Source organism: Aspergillus sclerotioniger, assembly GCF_003184525.1.
Source record: "Aspergillus sclerotioniger CBS 115572 chromosome Unknown BO94scaffold_4, whole genome shotgun sequence".
Lineage (NCBI taxonomy): Eukaryota > Fungi > Ascomycota > Eurotiomycetes > Eurotiales > Aspergillaceae > Aspergillus > Aspergillus sclerotioniger.
Window position 1 is genome coordinate 1,448,410 of NW_020290994.1, and position 18,208 is coordinate 1,466,617.

At 51.8% G+C, this 18,208-nt stretch overlaps 7 protein-coding genes across 7 annotated transcripts; 3 read left to right on the forward strand and 4 right to left on the reverse strand.

Moving 5' to 3' along the window:
- Window positions 1-335: 335 nt before the first annotated feature.
- On the reverse strand, window positions 336-910 carry BO94DRAFT_621312 (uncharacterized protein; the record flags this gene model as incomplete). The annotated part of the gene is made up of 2 exons (XM_025616994.1): window positions 336-808; window positions 901-910. 2 exons carry the CDS (start codon window positions 908-910, stop codon window positions 570-572), a joined length of 249 nt encoding a protein of 82 aa, XP_025471628.1. The 3' UTR covers window positions 336-569.
- Window positions 911-1,545: 635 nt separating this feature from the next.
- On the reverse strand, window positions 1,546-3,550 carry BO94DRAFT_287968 (MFS transporter). The gene is made up of 5 exons (XM_025606682.1): window positions 3,167-3,550; window positions 3,029-3,108; window positions 2,693-2,968; window positions 1,829-2,643; window positions 1,546-1,780 (listed from the first exon to the last, which is right to left on the reverse strand). The coding sequence occupies exons 1-5, from the start codon at window positions 3,332-3,334 to the stop codon at window positions 1,596-1,598; spliced, it is 1,524 nt and encodes a 507-aa protein (XP_025471629.1). The 5' UTR covers window positions 3,335-3,550; the 3' UTR covers window positions 1,546-1,595.
- A 1,728-nt stretch (window positions 3,551-5,278) lies between these two features.
- Window positions 5,279-9,490, reverse strand: niiA (nitrite reductase niiA). The gene is made up of 9 exons (XM_025610983.1): window positions 8,994-9,490; window positions 8,772-8,922; window positions 8,149-8,688; window positions 8,011-8,093; window positions 7,439-7,963; window positions 7,175-7,377; window positions 6,654-7,126; window positions 6,439-6,596; window positions 5,279-6,388 (listed from the first exon to the last, which is right to left on the reverse strand). Exons 1-9 carry the CDS (start codon window positions 9,155-9,157, stop codon window positions 5,395-5,397), a joined length of 3,291 nt encoding a protein of 1,096 aa, XP_025471630.1. The 5' UTR covers window positions 9,158-9,490; the 3' UTR covers window positions 5,279-5,394.
- BO94DRAFT_287981 (uncharacterized protein) lies at window positions 8,777-9,666 on the forward strand. Its single transcript, XM_025606683.1, has one exon. It carries the CDS (start codon window positions 9,169-9,171, stop codon window positions 9,625-9,627), a length of 459 nt encoding a protein of 152 aa, XP_025471631.1. The 5' UTR covers window positions 8,777-9,168; the 3' UTR covers window positions 9,628-9,666.
- Window positions 9,667-10,580: 914 nt separating this feature from the next.
- Window positions 10,581-13,776, forward strand: niaD (nitrate reductase NiaD). The gene is made up of 7 exons (XM_025606685.1): window positions 10,581-10,943; window positions 11,051-11,150; window positions 11,207-11,465; window positions 11,518-11,753; window positions 11,805-12,028; window positions 12,080-12,703; window positions 12,758-13,776. The coding sequence occupies exons 1-7, from the start codon at window positions 10,673-10,675 to the stop codon at window positions 13,645-13,647; spliced, it is 2,604 nt and encodes an 867-aa protein (XP_025471632.1). The 5' UTR covers window positions 10,581-10,672; the 3' UTR covers window positions 13,648-13,776.
- A 101-nt stretch (window positions 13,777-13,877) lies between these two features.
- On the reverse strand, window positions 13,878-16,846 carry BO94DRAFT_509690 (uncharacterized protein). The gene is made up of 2 exons (XM_025609710.1): window positions 16,713-16,846; window positions 13,878-16,643 (listed from the first exon to the last, which is right to left on the reverse strand). Exons 1-2 carry the CDS (start codon window positions 16,831-16,833, stop codon window positions 13,906-13,908), a joined length of 2,859 nt encoding a protein of 952 aa, XP_025471633.1. The 5' UTR covers window positions 16,834-16,846; the 3' UTR covers window positions 13,878-13,905.
- Window positions 16,747-17,882, forward strand: BO94DRAFT_531820 (uncharacterized protein). The gene is made up of 3 exons (XM_025610984.1): window positions 16,747-17,232; window positions 17,303-17,448; window positions 17,519-17,882. The coding sequence occupies exons 1-3, from the start codon at window positions 17,076-17,078 to the stop codon at window positions 17,735-17,737; spliced, it is 522 nt and encodes a 173-aa protein (XP_025471634.1). The 5' UTR covers window positions 16,747-17,075; the 3' UTR covers window positions 17,738-17,882.
- Window positions 17,883-18,208: the final 326 nt, after the last annotated feature.

Below are 18,208 nucleotides of genomic sequence, written 5' to 3' on the forward strand. Positions count from 1 at the left end.
TTTTTTTGTTTACTTTGCAGGTGGTGAGTAGGTAGGTGTTGTACTTTGGTAGATTTTGGTAATAGTAGTAACTTATGGTCTAGGCTGTTGGTTTGTTAATGGCATGTCATAGTGTGAGTATGCTTTCTCTTAGTATGGGATATACTCAAAACGGGAATGGTATTCGAGTATTGTTAATGGTAGTACTGGTCTGGTCTATGTATGGGGTAAGTACACAATACAGCTAGCTATCAAGATGCAGATACAGATGCAGATGCAGTACTAACCGGGATGCTCAATTCCACTATTGTATTTGTTATTATTCAACAACCCAGATAAAGAACACACTACTTACAAAGTTACACAAAGACTACATACAGATATAGACCCAACTCCATAACCAACCCCAACCCCAATACCCAACTCCCGATACTAAGAAAAGACACAGGTATAGATAGACCCAACCCAACCCACCTACTAATCCATTACAACCCAGACCAATATACCCAAACCTACCTACCTACCAAAAACCTACCCTAATTACCTACAAAAACATACAAAAAAACCCAACCCAAATCCAAATACATCAATTACATCAACCCCCCATACGTCTGACCCTCTTTCTCCAACTCCTCATCCTCATGCACATAATCCTTCAACTTATCCATCTCACTTTCCTCGCCATGATGCGAGGGCTGAGTACCCGTGCTCTTCTGCTGGTTTGAGCATTGTCCCTCGGTACCCTGGTTGGTCTCATCCTGGGACTCATTCTGGTGGTGGTGGGGATGGTGTCCGAAGAGTCTCTCGAATACACCTTCGTGGTTTGTGTCTGGTGGGGGGTTTGGTTTATTAGTATATGTGTTTGTGTGTATGGATGGATAGATGGGTGCGTGGGTGCGTGGGGGATGAGATGAGTGGTACTTTGTGACATGGTTGATTTCTGTCCTGTCGTGGAGTAGGTATTCTCTTGGGGGGGATGGAGTCACAGTGGGGACTAACTTGCGGGAAAAGAGTAAGTGCTAGTAGGTAAGATGGATAGAAACTATGTAAAGATTGATTCAGCTCCAGAAGAAAAGAGCAAGTCTACCTACCAGAAATGATTTATCTATACGGAGTACGTCCTATATAACATCATCATCATCCGGAACTCTAAATGCGTGAGTTGAGATCATCAGTGCCGATTAGACTTCCCGGGGTCATCCGGGGGCGAGACTTCATCGGTACTAGATCTTCTAGAACCATTGACTTTCTACTGGTGAGCGTCTAGACCAGACTATGGTGACTACCATTTAGTAAATACCTCACTGCTATTCTTTGGATGAAGCCAACCCCCACGTGTCTGTCGTTCATTTTTTCTTTGTCCGTGCTCGTTAGATACCCTGTGTACTCTGAAGTGGTGTTGTTGTTTACGAGGGGAAGGGAATGTTCTTCAATATCCTTGGTCAGTAGTAAGGAGGAGGGTCCTTGGATATGTGTACAAGACCCAATGTGGTCAGGATATGTACCACTGGTATAAGAAAACGCCCTGTAAGAGGCTATACACAGACTTTTGTGCTAGACAATTATTATCAATACTCAATTCAACTAAACAATCACGCATTCAAAGCAGCACTATCTCATTGGCTCACAGCCGGATTCTTCGCCACCGGCCGGATCCACGATGTGACCACGTTGGCGGCGAGCGAGATCACACCGATAATCCAGAGCGATCGCGCATAGTGAGATCCATTGTAGCGGAAGATGATCGCGAAGATGATACCGCCAAGGTTACCCATTCCGCCTACCGCACCGGACACAATACCTATCTCTGTTAGTACTTGCTGATTGAGGCAGGATTAGAGGGACTCACCATTGGCAAACGGATACACGTGAGGCACCAACGAAAAGATGGCACCGTTGCAGGCTTCAAGGAAAAAGGCAAGTCCCGCCATCAGGCCGAACATGGTTGCCTCCGACTTGGGGTTGGTGAAGCCGATCGCCAGCTGGAAGGCTCCCATGACAACCCCCAAGAACACGAGCAGGATCTTCTTCGACCACAGGCTTTGTGTGGAGCGGTACAGATAGTCCGCAAGGAACCCGCCTGCAGGTCGGCAGACAATATTTAGCAGTCCAAACATGGCTGCCCATCGTCCTGACTCGGTCTGCCCCATGCTGGGGAAGTTATCCAGGTAGTAGTTGGCTAGGACAGACTCGATGGCGAGTTCCGCTCCGAAGGAGCAGGCATACGGGATGGCGACGGCCGCTGTGGATAGGCTGAACAGCACGTTCAGCGCCTCCTTGCGCGTGGGGGCCACCACCGTGTCCGTTCGGAGCGCGTCGAACTGGCCGATCCGCTGGGACTCGGGTTCCAGAGAGACTGGTGTCTGGGCGCCGCCTTTCTTTTCCACATCTCCCGTAACATCGAACATTGAGGGGGACTTGGACGGGCTGTACGGGGTCCCCGAGTCGATGTCGACGATGTTGCCCTCTGGTTCAGTGGCCTCCTTCACCCAAAGGTGACGCTCCGACCACTTGCCCGTTGGCGTGTCCTCGCATACAAAGAGCATGGTCAGGGCGACAGCGACAATGATGATGAACGGAACAATGTAGGAAACGCGCCATGCTTTGTGCGGCGTCAGGCCCTGAACGTTCACCAATGAATCATAGACAGCAGGCATAACAAAGCTGGAAAATGTGAGCTAGACATTGCCAAAGGAATGGGACGCCAACGTACAATGTAATTCCGCCACCAGAGTTTCCCCAGCCACCAGCCAGAGCATTAGCAGCTCCGACAATCTTCTTATCAAAGAATCCCGTGCACCAGACTTGGCACGGGACGAAGGTGCCCCCGAGGATGCCAACGAAGAACCGCAGAGCAATGAGGCCCTCCGGCGTGGTGACAAGCCCAGCCATGGCAGTGGGGATCGACCCGCAAAGCAGCAGTCCAATGAATACCAGGCGAGGACCAAATCGGTCACAGAGCGGCCCTGCCACAAATCTCACCAGCAGTCTAGTGCCATTGTCAATGCAGGTCTATAGTACGGGAGTGCGGGAGCAGGTGAAGGCTTACGTCGCGAGCAGGGCAACGATGTTCGAGTTGGCGACCTGTGTTTGTGTCATATGCAGGTCTTGACGGATCGTGTCGGTCAACTATATGCACCCTCGCATCAGTCTTGCTCATGTCTTCAAGGGACCGGAGACCACTTACCAATGGCGGAAAGGCATACCACGACAGGAAGGCAACCATGAACCCCAGCCAGGAGAAGAAAAAGACCCGGCCATACTTATCGAACGGGTTGAGAATGGGGATGGACTTGGCCTTTCGATTACTTGGATTGATCTCTGGAGAGACAAAGAGAAGTTTGACGTAATCCATCGCCAGGGGATAAATCAGATTGATGGTATACCGCAAGACAGCAAAGGAATAAGGTACAAAGCACTAGGTATGCACAGAGAAGGGGTATCAAAACAAGAACACCTCCAGGGCGGGATAAATTCGAATAGACCAATAGACGACTGGGTCCGGGCGGCGGTGCACTGGGTCTTGGGAGTCTGATATAGGACAAGGCAGAAGAATTAGGGCCCGAGCTAGATGGAAACGCCGTTCATATATATAGACCAGTGCTTCGAATAGAGTCCAGAGAGTGGGAACGCGATGACAGGCGCTGAAAACCTTCCGACACCCCCGTGTGGGCAGGCAATCAAGGCATCAATCTATCTCCTAGGAGGGTCAGCAGTCTGCCACCGCGCTGATGCGTGTGGCTGCGATAAAAGCAGACCGGGGAGGCATGTCTCCTAGGAATTCGTAATGTCAGAGAACGACGACAAGAGAGCAATAGCAATGCCCGAGATAAACAGGACGGACCAAGGAAGGCCGATGAACTCAATCTGGGAGCAATGGCAGTGGATCCGCCGGGTTGTCGCTTTGAGCGTGGCTGTGGATACTACTCGGTCGCACAGCAGGTCAGTAGCCACGAAATCACTAGCCTATCTACTATGGTAGTAGCCATGCGCCTAGTAGAAGATGACCTCAGGGTTCATGCCATGGAGATCCAGGCCCGTTTCACGCGCCCCCATCGGGAGGCGTGGGCCAACGAGAGGACCTCCTGGGATGGCTAGGACTCGTAGGAGATAAGCCAGGGTCTCTGCACGGCAGTTCAGAAGCGTGATTGGCATGGCCCTGGGATAGATAACGATAAGGTGTGAAATCTGGAGAAGTAACTCCGCGGGCGTCTGGAGAAGGGAGGAAGCATCTGTGTCAGAGAGTTGGGAGTAGATAGATACTAGATAGATAGGAGGAAGCTTCAAGCTATCGGGGGATCCGCCAAGAACCATGGCTGCGACTGCCTCAGGAAGCGACGGACTAGTCCCGAACCGACGCCGGGACTGACAGCCAGTAGTGACTGAGTAGTGGGCCATCGTCACCGCAAGTCATCCCTCCTATAGTCCTACTAGTCCTCAGTCCTCTGGGAGCTAGTAGTAAAATTTTTCTTCAATGCTTGCCGTTGCTTGACCGTTCCAGTCCGCTTAGTTGCAGGCTAATTGCTACGCTTGACTCGACACTGGCTGGCTCACTTTCCGATCCTGCCAGATGGGGCCGCCTCAAATTAATAACGGGGAGCACTACGTAGTACTATCCCCTAGTACGTACCTACCTAGGTAGTTGACATTCACCTTTTTTTTTCTTCTTCCTTTTTTTTTTTTTTTTGTCTAGTTGTCTCGAATGGGTTTCGAACTGCTCCAGGTCTCCATTTGGAAGGGAAAAGGGGTGCAGATCTGCACAGTGAACCCTCCCGATATACGGAGTAGGGGGGGGGTATCCGATTTCGTATCAGGGCGGGAAATAGGCTGGCTGATAAGGAGGGCTACGAGAGGGCCAAAGAAATCGGACAGACAGGATTGAGCAAAACCATCAAATGAACTCCCAGCGAGGCCAGAGCACAGGCCACTTGATGGGCTGATCCGCGATAGCCCGCGACCAGCCAATAGGCGTCCGTCCATTAGTGCGACCCGGAGCAACGTGACGCCCGCTGCCCTAGGCCATGCAAGGCACGTCAGGCATATGCGATTCGGCTACGAACGGCTGACCCAGGCCCCCAACGTTTCTGGGGGCGAGCTTTCCGGACGGACTCCTTAGCAGGCCGGCTACTTATGTACGGTCCCGAACCTGGTTTAATATCGGCTGCAGCGTCAGACATGATATGGCACCATGTTAATATGGAGGCCGGGTTCTAGTGGTGTCGTCCGGGGGCTCCCCCGGGCACTAAGTCACTGGCCTAATACAGACTGACGGTGGGACCTGTAACGGAAGGTAAATGTGCATTAAAAGAGGTTGGAATAGATTACATTGGACTCCCTAGAAGAGCACTATCGTCTATAACGGTATAACCGTCAAAAAAGCATTGGCCTAAGTCATTAATCGTCATCTCCGCCGAACTACCAGTCAATCACCTTGGACGGCGCAGCCGTACCACTTCCCGGGGCTTTGCCCACCTTCTTCCCTCGCATCCCCCGATACTTCTTGTCATGCTTCGCGAATGGGTCCGGCGCCTCTCCCTTCTTCACCTTCCACTTCTCGGTCCCTAAAATGGAGTCTAGCTCCTCGACAGGAGGCAGCTTCATGTAGACCCACCCGTCCGAGCGTTCCTCCACCGGGAACGTCGCAATGTTCATCTCCTCGTCGTTCGAGCACCGACCTGCCTGCTCGCCGTTGAGCTCGAAATTGCGCTTGTGGTAGGGGCAAGACACCCAGTACTTGCCCGTGTCGTCGTCCCCAATCAAACCGTCCGACAGGACGAAGGCCCGCTTGTGAGGGCACATCTGCTGGGTGGCGTAGTACTTCCCCTTGACTTTGAAGATGGCCAATTGCGTGTCTCCACGCTTCACATTGGCAGATGACATTTGCGGGGAGCCATTCGAGAAGTAGTCGGCCTTGATGATAGGCTGCCACGAGAGTGTGGACCACTGGTGGTCCTTGAAGTCCTCCCTGGCGGGCTCGTTAGGCCAGTAAGTCGGACGCTGCTGGTCACGTTCTTTGATCACCTCCACGGTGTCGACGGTCTCATCCGTGTTGGCAAACTGTTGGAAGTACTTGCGCCGTTTCGGATTCCGAATTGTCTCGGTCCACTCGCAGAAATAGCTGTCGACCAAGTCCTGCATCTGCTGCTCCATCTCCGCACCGATGCCCAATTTGTCATCCACGACTACCTCTCGTAGATACTCAATTCCACCAGGGAGATTCTCAATCCAGCGAGCTGTTCGCTGGAGTTTATCCGCTGTGCGAATATAGAAAATGAGATACCGATCGATGAGAGGGATGACCTTCTCGGGAGGCACATCTTTCGCGAGAATCTCGGAATGCCGGGGTTTAGCGCCCCCGTTGCCTCCAACGAAGATGTTAAAGCCCTTGTCTGTGGATATAAGACCAAAGCTGAAGAGTATTAGCTGAAGGACCCAGGAATCAGCATCACAAAAACTCACTCTTTGTTCTGCGCTTCGGCGCACTCTCGCACACAGCCAGAGACAGCGCCTTTCAGCTTGTGAGGGGACCGGAGACTCTTGTAGCGTTCTTCGAGCCGAATGGCCATGCCAACACTGTCACCAATACCAAAACGGCACCAGGTAGTACCCACGCAGCTCTGAGGAGTGTTAGTATAATCTCAATTATTCAACCAGGCAAGGGACGATGGAAGTACCTTGATAGTTCGAAGTGACTTGGCGTAAGCGTGGCCACTCTCCATACCAGCATCGACAAGTTCCGTCCAGATGTCAAGAAGATCCTGCTTCTTGGCTCCAAACAAGTCGATCCGCTGGCCTCCAGTAATCTTGCAGTAGAGATCGTATTTCTTGGCAACTTGCCCGATAGTGATCAACTTGTCCGCAGTGATCTCGCCACCGGGAACCCGAGGAACAACCGAGAATGTCCCGTTCCGTTGGATGTTGGCAAGGAATCTGTCGTTCGTTTCTTGTAGTTCATGGAGGTCCTTGTCCATAATGTGCCGGTTGAAGAGACTGGAAAGGATCGAGGCAATCGCAGGCTTACACAGCTCGCAGCCAAGCGAATCGGGGTTCTTCCCAACCGTCTTCATGACATCCTCGAATGTTTTGAGTTGCTTGATGGCAACAATGTTGTAGAGGTCGGCCCGAGAGTGGGGAATATGGATACATACTGCATGCGCATTAGAGGAGACTACAAACATGATTGGTGGAGACCCACGGTTGTTTGAGACTTCTTGACCCATGTCCAGCATGGTTTTGTTGAAGATCGACTGCACTAGAGGCATACAGCCGCCACAGCCGGTTCCCGCCTTCGTGCACGACTTGACCTCCGCAATGTTTTTGCAGGTGCCATTCTTGATGTTTGAGACCAAGTCACCCTTGGTGACATTATGACATGCGCAAATCTGAGTGCTGTCATCCCTGTTACATCGTAGGGTATTAGTCAGCTCGGTCGGTGAGGGTTTAATGTTCAGCAACTTACAGATCATCTGCATTTTCTTCTCCACCGGTTTGAGCCCCCAGAATGAACTGGCTGGGAGGGACATCTAACTCCTTCTGGGCCTTCACCATTTGATTCAACTTAAGGTAGTCCTTTGTGTCCCCGATCATCATGCCCCCGAGGAGGTATTTTCCATCCATGGTGAAGAGATACTTTTTGTAGACACCACCAAAGGGGTCCTTGTAAGTGAGCGCCTTGACAGGCAGCTCTTTTTCGCCTGGATACGCTGCTTGGTCAGATGGCATGGACGGTCGTTGGCCGGGAAGAAACTTGGGACCGTCTCTGTCGGCGAAGAAGTCACCAAAACTGGCTACATCAACTCCCAGCAGCTTCAGCTTAGTACTGAGGTCTGGTCGTTTGAAGCTCCTGGGCTCCTTATCGGGGTTGGTGAGGTTATATGCAAGGACGTCGGCCATCTCGATACCAGGAGCAATGATGCCAAATGTCTGACTCTCCCAGCTCGCGCATTCACCGACTGCGTAGATGTCTTTGACTGAAGTTTGGAGACTGGTACAAGGTTAGAATGACACCTAAAAGGCAACACTGCGGCTTACCTTTCATCGATGACGAACCCTCCCCTTCCACCACACTGGATTCCCGCGGACTGGCCCAGCTCATCTCTTGGCCTTACCCCAATCTGTTCTCGGAGTCAGCACACCGATACCAGCAGACATAGGTATAAGGAAGCTTACGGCAAAGCAGATGCAGGAACAGCTGATTTCTTCACCATCCTCGAAGACGATACCGGTGACGTTGTTATCATCATCGGTGTTGATACGTGCCACCCGCTTTTCATGCAGGACGTCCAAGCCCAGCTCCCTAATCTTGCGGGTCACCAGAGAACCGGCATCCCCATCTAGCTGTCTAGCCAGAACCCATTTGTTGCGATCAATGAGTTTCACATTACCGAAGTCTTGAAGATCTGTCATCGCCTTGGCCGCTTCTAGACCTAACAAGCCTCCGCCAACGGTAACTCCCGTCTCGCCTTTGTGTTTTGAAGCAAACTCTATTAGCTTCTCTAGATCTGAGATCGTCCGATAGACGAAGATGCCCTTGGCATCGTGTCCCGGGGTGTGAGTGGGTAGCACGGCATCCGAGCCAGTAGCAAGGATGAGGATATCGTACGGGATGATATCATCGGTGGATGTTTTTACCGTCTTGCGATCCGGGAAGATATCGGTGACTCGGGTGTTGAGGTGATAATCGAAGGACCGATCTTTGATGGAACCGTACTAATAACGGCCCCGGCATCGGCATTAGTCTCATTATCATTGCCGCCATCCCGATTGGTACAGAACATCAGATGATTACTCACCCATTCCTTGGGGTTTAGATATAAATCTTCAATCTTGCGATGCTCGAAAAAAGACGAGAGACCGACTCGATTGTAGGCAATATGGGGCTCCTCGCCAATGACGACAATATCATACTTCCGTCGCTCGGAATCCTGCTTGACTAGCTTTTCACTGTAGACAACCAGGAAGTGTCAGCATCCACATCGTGGCTTTCAGGGAGTAGGTCGATTGCCGAAACCTACATGAATGATATAGCCACCATGCCCAGACCTACTACAACGATCTTTTGGCGTCGATTCGTAGAGGACTGTGGCAGAGAGTCGACCGCGGGGGAAAGAGAGAGAATATTGGGGATGCTGTCAGCGACAACAGTATCCCCAGTTCCGGACCCATCCAACAGAGGCATTGTACCGGAAGATGGAACTCAAAAAATCTGCAGTGACAGGAATGGCAGGTAGGAATCCAGCTCGGTTTTGTTTGTGCCACAAGGAACCCGAGCCGCTCCCGGATGGGAGAGACGCGGACATGACAATCACCGTTGCGTCCTGCCAAGAGAAACCCGAGGATCTCCCGGGACGACAGCAGATAGGCACATCGTTGTGTTTCTCCGTGGCATCTGGAAGGAAAGGTTTGACTTCATCCCGTGAGGTAATCGATTGGGGCCCATGCTCGATCGTACTGTGTAATCAGGGACCTCGAGACCCGCTGTGCCGATCCTGGGTGCCACCGTTCGTGGAGGGAAGACCGGAGCAAGGAAGTGCGGATAAGAAACTAAGGTCCATGCGAAGGGGTTCGCCGGCAGTTGGAGACTGGGCGATGCGATGCCTCCGCGGAGATGCAATGGTGGAGGATGCGCGACGGACGGGACTCAGATAGGCTGTTGCTTATCGTGACCCCTCATAGGGCCCCGATAAGCTCCTGATTGGCCGTAATCGGAAGTATACGTAGTAGTACCTAGGTACTAGGTACCAGCGAGACCCTACCTAGTAGTAGTTGGGAGCTGCAAGGCTCCTTGCAGGTACTGCTAGTAGTTCTGAAGGTGAACAGTCCGTCTGGAGTACATACATACATACATACTTACATACATAGTAGTATTAGCAGTAGTAGTAGATAGTCGACTGCCGATAGGACCGTCATGCCCCCCACCCCCACTGCGGCAAAATGCTCAGCAGTCACCGTCAATACGCCATACGGACCTTGGTAAATCGTAATACCACTGCAATCAATGGGCGGTGGATCCCGGTGGATCGGGCGCTATCCTTAGCCCTGGACCTTTTTCATTACCTGTGTCCTGTAGGCTGTAGGTAGGACCTACACTAGTAGTCTCGACAGTCGACACTAATGGAGGCTTCTTTTCTTCTGTCTTTGGCTGATGACTTTTTCTCTATTAGGATTTTTTTTTATTTTGTTTTTTGCTCTTTTTTTTTTTTTCTTCTCCTCGGGGGCTGTCCAGGTTTCAGTTTCCACTCGCCTCCGGTTGGAATGTTCCCGGCTCCCCGAGTCAACACGAAACCAGCCCGGCCATCATCATATCCTATTATTATTACATATCTCGTCTATTTGGTGGCCCAATTGCACTGGGCCCCGCGGAAATCGCCCCGGCCGAATGTTGGTGCTCAACCCCGGCGAGATCCTAAACACAGTCGCTTTCTCCGTGGACTCACCAGAACCCGGGTTGCTTGTTGTCACGCCGTTGGGCTAATCCAAATGCCGGCAATCCCCTGGACCCAACTGTGAGCCTGTTTTTGAGCGATTAATTTTCCGTGACCGACCCTGCTGCTCTTCGACTGGGTGTTCTGCCTGTCTGTTCAGACTTCTGGGTTTCCTGCATCTGATCGAGCTATACTCCGTACTACTCTCCATTCTCGATCTCCCCCATGCATCTTGTACTCCCAGGCCATCAAAGCACATAAGCAAAGCCATGGCGACTGTCACCGAGGTGCTGACAGAGTCTCCCACCACAACAGCTGTCCCGATAAAGTCGGGTCAGATCAAGTTCCACCATGATGAGCTGCCCGTGGTTGGATTGTCAGATATTCCCCTGCCGCCTCCCTCCAAACAGCCAACCGAGGTGCTCAGCATAGACAAGCCCACTCCGGATCACCATGTCCCTCGAGACCCGCGTCTCATCAGACTGACGGGTGTTCACCCTTTCAATGTCGAGCCTCCCCTCACCGCTCTGTACGACGAAGGTACGATGACTTATTTCCCTGTCGTCTGGTCCCTTACCCCACTCGACCATCAACTTTGTTTGCAGTTGCTTGGAGATCTGAAGTCAGTGATACTCATCAGCCACTAGGGTTCTTGACGTCACCGGAAATTTTCTATGTGAGAAATCATGGCCCCGTTCCATTTGTGAGGGACGAAGACATCCCGAATTGGGAGATCAGCATCGAAGGGTCAGGAATCCCGTACACGCCATTGTCTGCATCGGCAACTGACAAGTGATATACAGCCTGGTGGAGAAGCCGCTGGTCCTGAACTTCCGGGAGATCTTGCAGCAATATGATCAGATCACGGCACCAATTACACTCGTTTGTGCAGGAAACAGACGCAAGGAGCAAAACGTGGTCAGGAAAACCAAGGGCTTTTCATGGGGATCAGCTGGTCTGTCGACAGCCCTTTGGACTGGCCCAATGATCGCAGATATCCTGCGGAGTGCGAAACCCCTTCGGAGAGCCAAGTATGTCTGCATGGAGGGCGCGGATAAGCTCGTAAGTTATATTCCCATGTTCACGGATACAGCTCACTGACGAACTGCCTTAGCCAAATGGGTATTACGGGACATCGGTCAAACTGAATTGGGCCATGGACCCCAACAGGGGAATCATGCTGGCCCATAAGATGAATGGCGAGGACCTTCGTCCAGATCACGGTCGACCCTTGAGAGTTGTCGTACCCGGTCAAATCGGTGGCCGAAGTGTCAAGTGGTTGAAGAAGCTCATTCTGACCGATGCACCCAGTGATAACTGGTATCACATCTACGATAACCGCGTACTGCCGTAAGTCTACCTGCTCCGAATAGCCCAAAACGCTGATTAACCCTGCTCCAGGACGATGGTTTCACCCGAGATGTCGTCCAGTGATCCAAACTGGTGGCGTGACGACCGGTATGCCATTTACGACCTTAACGTGAACTCTTCTGTTGTATATCCCAGACACAAGGAGATACTTGATCTTTCGTCGGCGGGCCCGTCGTATAATGTGAAAGGGTATGCATACGCAGGAGGCGGGCGAAGGATTACGAGAGTCGAGATATCCTTGGACAAAGGCAAAAGTACGTTCGCTATCCCACTTGCTCTTTGCAGTAGAGCTAACGTGTTACCAGCCTGGCGATTGGCCAACATCTCATATGCCGAGGACAAGTACCGTGATTTTGAAGGTAACCTGTTCGGTGGCAAAGTGGATATGTCCTGGCGCGAGACTTGTTTCTGCTGGTGCTTCTGGTCGATGGATATCGCTATCTCCGAGCTAGAGCAGACCGGCGCCTTCCTTGTGAGGGCTATGGATGAGGCACTGAGCCTTCAACCGCGCGATATGTACTGGTCGGTTTTGGGGATGATGAACAACCCTTGGTTCCGGGTTACCATTACAAAAGAAAATGGAATACTCAAGTTCGAGCACCCAACAGATCCTACAGGACCCGGCGGGTGGATGGAGCGCGTCAAACAAGCAGGTGGTGATCTGGCCAACGGCAACTGGGGAGACCGACACGCAGGAGAAGACCCGGTAGAGCCCGAGCCCGAAAAGGAGATAAATATGAAGAAAGACGGCGTGAACCGGATGATTGATGTCCAAGAGTTCAAGAAGAACTCGAGCGATACGAAACCGTGGTTCCTCGTTAATGGCGAAGTATATGACGGCACGGCATTCCTTGAGGGTCATCCTGGAGGAGCCCAGAGTATCATCTCTTCGGCTGGAACCGATGTATCAGAGGAGTTCCTGGCAATCCGTATGTCTCAAGGACCTATGAGAAGCAAACATGTTAGCACTAACACTGCCACAGATAGTGAAACGGCCAAAGCAATGATGCCCGATTACCATATCGGAACCATGGATAAAGTATCTCTGGAGGTGCTCAAGAACGATAATGTCCCACACTCAGATGAATCACGCGCAACGTTTCTTCAGTCAAAATCATGGACCAAGGCAACGCTCACAAAGAGAAAGGATGTGTCATGGGACACTCGCATCTTCACTTTCCAACTCGAACATGACAAGCAAACGCTGGGTCTACCAATTGGCCAGCATCTCATGATCAAACTCTCCGACCCGACCAGCAAAGAAGCCATCATCCGCTCGTATACGCCCATCTCCGACACCAACCAGGAAGGAACGATGGATCTGCTGGTCAAGATCTACTTTGATACGCCCACAATAAAAGGTGGCAAGATGACCATGGCCATGGAGAAGCTTGCATTGGGCTCAATAATCGACTGCAAGGGTCCCACGGGTAGGTTTGAATACCTTGGGAACGGCAAGATCTTGGTGAGCGGGAAAGAGCGTCATGTCCGCTCTTTCAAGATGATCTGCGGAGGAACCGGTATCACGCCGGTCTTCCAGGTCCTGCGTGCTGTTATGCAAAACAAGCAAGATCCTACTTCATGCGTCGTCCTTGATGGAAATAGACAGGAGGAGGACATTCTGTGTCGCGCCGAACTTGACACCTATGAAGCGTTAGACAGCAAAAAGTGCAAGGTGATACACACCTTGACCAAGGCTCCGGACAGTTGGACCGGCCGTCGTGGACGTATATCGGAAGACCTATTGAAGGAATACGCGATTCCCGATGGCAAGAGCATGGTGCTTGTCTGTGGTCCGGAGGCCATGGAAAAATCCGCTCGCAAGATCTTAATGGAGCAGGGATGGGCGGAGTCAGATCTTCATTTCTTTTAGCTGTGGCTCTCCGAGGAATAGCATCTTTCGTCAGTGTAGACAGACGGGGTTCTTAGACTGTATATAGGTACGATGATATCAGGAGATATACGAACTGTGAGGTAAATGGACGAACAGACTGCGCCAATGCCAGAGTTGTATGCCAGTGCTCAGTCATCTCAATCCAATGTGCTGAAAGGATAAGCAATCAATAGCGCTCTACGAGAAGAAGCAAAGGTGATCCGAAGGGTCTCATATCATAGTTCGCATTTATTGTATTCAGTAGTACCTCTTCATCTCCAACCGGGCCAGAAGATGGTCGAAAACAGTTATAGGCGCTTCCCTGGGGATGAATGCCATACCCGACCTGTCTAAGGACTTTGATGTGGTCTTGACGCCTTCTATGCCGCGTAAATAGCCGACGAAGGCAGAAGTCTGTTTCCGAAATAGGCTGTATAACCGACGGACGGCAGCCTCGGTCTCATGGCGCACACCTTCGACTCCATCCAGCTGGGATAGTGGAGCAAAAGTGAGGATTGTTCCAAAGATATCGTCAAGGAGTTTAGCAACTTCATTGTGCTTTTTGCTTTGAAAAAGAGCATAAAGCATCTGGTCCAAGACGTCCTCGTGGTGATCCCGTAGTCTAGGGACCGAATGAGCCGCTTCTATCGTGCCATCAATGTCGCCGTGATCTAGGCAAGATTCAATCTTAGAAAGGGCATCCTGGAATCGTCGCCATGTAGATCCAACACCAACATGGAAGCAGTAGTCGCTTATGGCGAGTACGAAATGCTGAGAATCGATCCGGAATTTCTGGAGCACATTCCGCGTATCACCGGATTGGGAACCCCTCACGGTTGAGTCGCGAATGAGTCTCTTGACAACAGATACCATGCGTAGCAGTCGGAGCAAATGTTTGAAAAGAAGGTCATACTTGTTAAGGGAACGCTGCGTCAGGATGGTCTCTAGAACAGCAGAAGGCTTGTATTGTAGCCGAAGAAAATCGAGTGCCTCGATAGCATTTGGGTCCTTGCATTTTGCAATCTCGTCATCCGAAAGGTCCCGAATGGAAAAGCTTAGGCCACCGGGTAGCTCTTTCTCATTGCCCCGGTCCACATGGGTTGGAATTTCTAGATGTTTGTCCGCATTGTGGCATTCGTTAAGCAGCCCAATAAGCACTAGCCGCAATTCCGAGCTTGCTGGAGGCCAAGTATCTCGACTTCCTAGGCGCAAGCCGGCGTGAACATCGCTTCGCACTACACCGACTTTCCGTTCACCACTCTCCATGTCAGGATCAAAGAGAGAATTAGAAAGACGGGATGTGAAAAAGCCATCACCAAGGAGCTGGAACCGCCACTGTAAGGTAAGGTGGGATCGGAGATGATGCTCCTTGAACAGAAGATGGAGACAGGAGAAATCGATCAAGAGCGCCTGGGAGGTAAGGAGAGGCGCCAAGGACAGATAGAAGGATGAGGCCAGCTCAGGACCGAAGCCACTTTGAGCTGCGGATGATTCAAGACCGGGGTTTTCGTCAAGTAGATGCCCGAGTTTATCCTTTTCGGAATTGCCGTCTTTGCGTAACAAGCCGGTGGCATTAGGCACGTCGTCGAGATCAAAGAGTTCGAAAGTGCCCGTGAGCACTTGGTGTTCCTCAGCATTCCAGGAACCTTCTGTATGAGGCGTTGCCCCTGGCCCTCTGCAGTATTCGCCACGGTTGTATTTGAGTATCTCGGAACGGAGTTCAGCTTCATACTCCGAAGCCTTCCTCTGTATTCTCTCGATATCAAACCACGTACTTGCACATTCGAGTTTGGGCGTATGAGCATCGCGCATTTCTTGGTTGGCAACTGGATGCTGTGGGTGGTTTCTTTTGAGAAGCCGAAGACTTCGTCCACTTTCGAAAATCAAGGATGCTTGATCTGTGGGGATAAAAGAGGGCATCTGATCAGGCATATATCTATAGTCGACCCTTGGCGTTTTGGAGAGCGCCTTTTTACTGTCCACTTGGCTCTCCACGGCCACAAAGCTCCTGCCACTTGAAGCCAGTTCAACCGATGTCGATGTCTCGGGGCGGAGGCCAACCCAGGTTTCCACATGTGTAAGCCAAGGCTCGGTCACTCGTATCACGATTTCGCGCAAGAGAGCTTCCATGTGGTCAAAAATCTGCGTAAAATGGGCGGCTCGTTCTGAAACAACAGAGACTATCTGGGCCTCAGACACTGCCCCATCAACGGCACTGACCATATTCGCGAGAACGCTCACCACCGTCCCACATTCGTGGAATAGTGCTTTGACCTGAAGCAGCGAGGTGATACTCCTGAATCGTCCAACAAGCTGCTTTTCAAGCGTATGGACAACTACACCAGCTGCACCAGAGAATGCGGAGAGGGCGGAGAGTTCATTCGACTTAGTGGGCACCTTGCCAACGAAGATCCGTATTCTCTGCATGTTGGTTCCACAACGAAGCAGCTCTTCGGTCAGCCCATTTAGTGCAGTTGAGGTAATCCCAGATATCCGAATCTCGTTGTGCACCTGTTCGAACTGCCTTTTCTGTTCGTTGTAACGGAAGAACAAAGAGCTCCAGCCCAGCCCGAGCCTGAGCAAAGCCTGAAAGAACACATCTTCCTGGACCATAAATCGTTGGGTCTGTGTTCCCCACTTTGCAGCTTGCCGTGCCAATGCCGCATCGAAGCCTTTCGCGCCCGACTCACTGAAATATGCGGGGACGGGCTCGCGGGATGACCGATCATGGTATTTCTCCCAAGATTTCAGCAAGTCCTCGCAATCTTGCTTGATGTCGAAGGATCCCAGAGCCCATATATCCTCTACATCATCCTCTTGTACACTGTGTTTGTCTGGGTTTACATTGGATTGACTCTCACTCGACGTATCGGTCGTGAATCCCAGCGTTTGATCCGGGTCGAATAAGTCGGGACCGAACGTACTGAGGCCGGGCAGTTCAGACGCATATTTATCGAATATATTCAAAGGGCTCTTGAAGAAACCGCCAGAAAGATCTATGAAAAGGATGTATTAGCCCCGAACCGCTAACCTAATGACGTCCTCGGCGTATAATTAGCACGCACCAGGCAACTCCTCGTCCCACGGCAAGGGTTCCAATGGCTGCAGGGACTGCAAGGTAAACCTGGAAACACTCCAGAGACCATGGCTGGAGAACGGGTCCGTCGTATGATCCTCCTGGTCCATTGTCCTTCGGCGACACAGCCCTCTAAGACCTCGTGGATCAACTCGCTCTCGGCTGGCGACGCGTTGGCAGCGCGAGGTCACGCCTCACTAAGCCCCAAACAGGCTAGCGGCTCCCCCATCCAACGCCCGGACCACCGCTTGTTCGGGAAACCGAAGCGGGAGGAATTCGCCGCGGCTCAACCGCGAGGAGAGCTCTCGATTCCATCCTTATCCGAACACAGTGTCTTTAAGCACCGATCACCATGCCTCCACGAAAGAAAGCCAAGCTCACCCCGCAAATCGAGCCCTCCGCAAGCACTGTCGGCCAACTGAACACAGATTACGACCCGGTTACGGATCCTTGGACCGATGAGCAAGAGACCGCGTTACTGAAGGGGATCATAAAATGGAAGCCTGTCGGTACGTTGGGAGGTCTATACAGGTCATTTTAAGCCGAGACTTCACTAACAAGGCTTCCATGCCCGCAAAGGCATGCACAAGCACTTCCGGATGATCGCGATCTCGGAGTTCATGAAGAGCCAAGGCTATGCGCCCGCACATGCAGAACATACACGGATACCTGGGATTTGGAAGAAGCTGGGGACACTGTACAACCTTCCAGCTCTTGACGAACGGGTGGGTGACGATTGAGATTCGCTTCCTGGGTTTGTCAGCATTTACTAACACTAGTAATCCCCGAAAATAGGAAGACTCCTTGATAACAGACACCCCCGACGACATCGATGCCTCGAGAGAATTCTACTGTCCGTTCGAACTACCTGCGGATGAATACGGTGAATTGATGTTCGAACGGCGACTAGCTATGGAAGGATCAGCATCTCCCGACCCTAGCGCCCATGCGGATTCCAGAAGAGGAAGTACTGTGGCCGATACAGACGGTGCGTATATGGGTAATGCCTCCTGAATACCACGTGCTCGAGGAAACACATCCCAACCATAAGTAACCGGATACAGAACCCCGCTCTTCCCCCGCACCATCACGAGGAAGGAAACCCGGTCGTGGTGGCCGTCCAGCGGGACGAGGTACACGCTCTTCACGTCTTCACGTCGAGGTCGAAGCACCATCGAAAAGTCCTGCGGTCGTTGACGACGAGGGTGATTCCGGCGAGGAGACGGGTCCTAATGAAGAAGGCGATGAGGAAGCTTCAGATGCCGCCAAAGATGACAGTGAGGTAGATGAAGAGGCGGAAGGGGGCTCACCAACGACGCGAAGCACTCGAGCCCAGACATCGAGAACGAAGCAAAAGGAGCGGAGAGGTACAGGCACAGGAACTCGGAGGGGACGACGGCGCCAGCCTTGAAACGTGCCCTTCTCTGTCGTTTGTTGATTCTTTCTGTAACATGCGGATAATGATACCTTGGAGCAAGGAATGGG

Coding starts and splice junctions, on each gene's coding strand:
- niiA (XM_025610983.1), bottom strand. CDS start 9,157: ATGCCTCTGTTGGATGGGTCCGGAACTGGGGATACTGTTGTCGCTGAC. Junction 8,689..8,771: donor ATCTAAACCCCAAGGAATGG/GTGAGTAATCAT, acceptor GGCCGTTATTAG/TACGGTTCCATCAAAGATCG. Junction 7,964..8,010: donor GGGTTCGTCATCGATGAAAG/GTAAGCCGCAGT, acceptor ACCTTGTACCAG/TCTCCAAACTTCAGTCAAAG.
- BO94DRAFT_287968 (XM_025606682.1), bottom strand. CDS start 3,334: ATGGATTACGTCAAACTTCTCTTTGTCTCTCCAGAGATCAATCCAAGT. Junction 2,969..3,028: donor ATCGTTGCCCTGCTCGCGAC/GTAAGCCTTCAC, acceptor CAATGGCACTAG/ACTGCTGGTGAGATTTGTGG. Junction 1,781..1,828: donor CGTGTATCCGTTTGCCAATG/GTGAGTCCCTCT, acceptor TAACAGAGATAG/GTATTGTGTCCGGTGCGGTA.
- niaD (XM_025606685.1), top strand. CDS start 10,673: ATGGCGACTGTCACCGAGGTGCTGACAGAGTCTCCCACCACAACAGCT. Junction 10,944..11,050: donor CACCGCTCTGTACGACGAAG/GTACGATGACTT, acceptor ATCAGCCACTAG/GGTTCTTGACGTCACCGGAA. Junction 12,704..12,757: donor AGAGGAGTTCCTGGCAATCC/GTATGTCTCAAG, acceptor ACACTGCCACAG/ATAGTGAAACGGCCAAAGCA.
- BO94DRAFT_531820 (XM_025610984.1), top strand. CDS start 17,076: ATGCCTCCACGAAAGAAAGCCAAGCTCACCCCGCAAATCGAGCCCTCC. Junction 17,233..17,302: donor CATAAAATGGAAGCCTGTCG/GTACGTTGGGAG, acceptor ATGCCCGCAAAG/GCATGCACAAGCACTTCCGG. Junction 17,449..17,518: donor TTCCAGCTCTTGACGAACGG/GTGGGTGACGAT, acceptor CCCCGAAAATAG/GAAGACTCCTTGATAACAGA.
- BO94DRAFT_509690 (XM_025609710.1), bottom strand. CDS start 16,833: ATGGACCAGGAGGATCATACGACGGACCCGTTCTCCAGCCATGGTCTC. Junction 16,644..16,712: donor GTGGGACGAGGAGTTGCCTG/GTGCGTGCTAAT, acceptor TCCTTTTCATAG/ATCTTTCTGGCGGTTTCTTC.
- BO94DRAFT_287981 (XM_025606683.1), top strand. CDS start 9,169: ATGGAACTCAAAAAATCTGCAGTGACAGGAATGGCAGGTAGGAATCCA.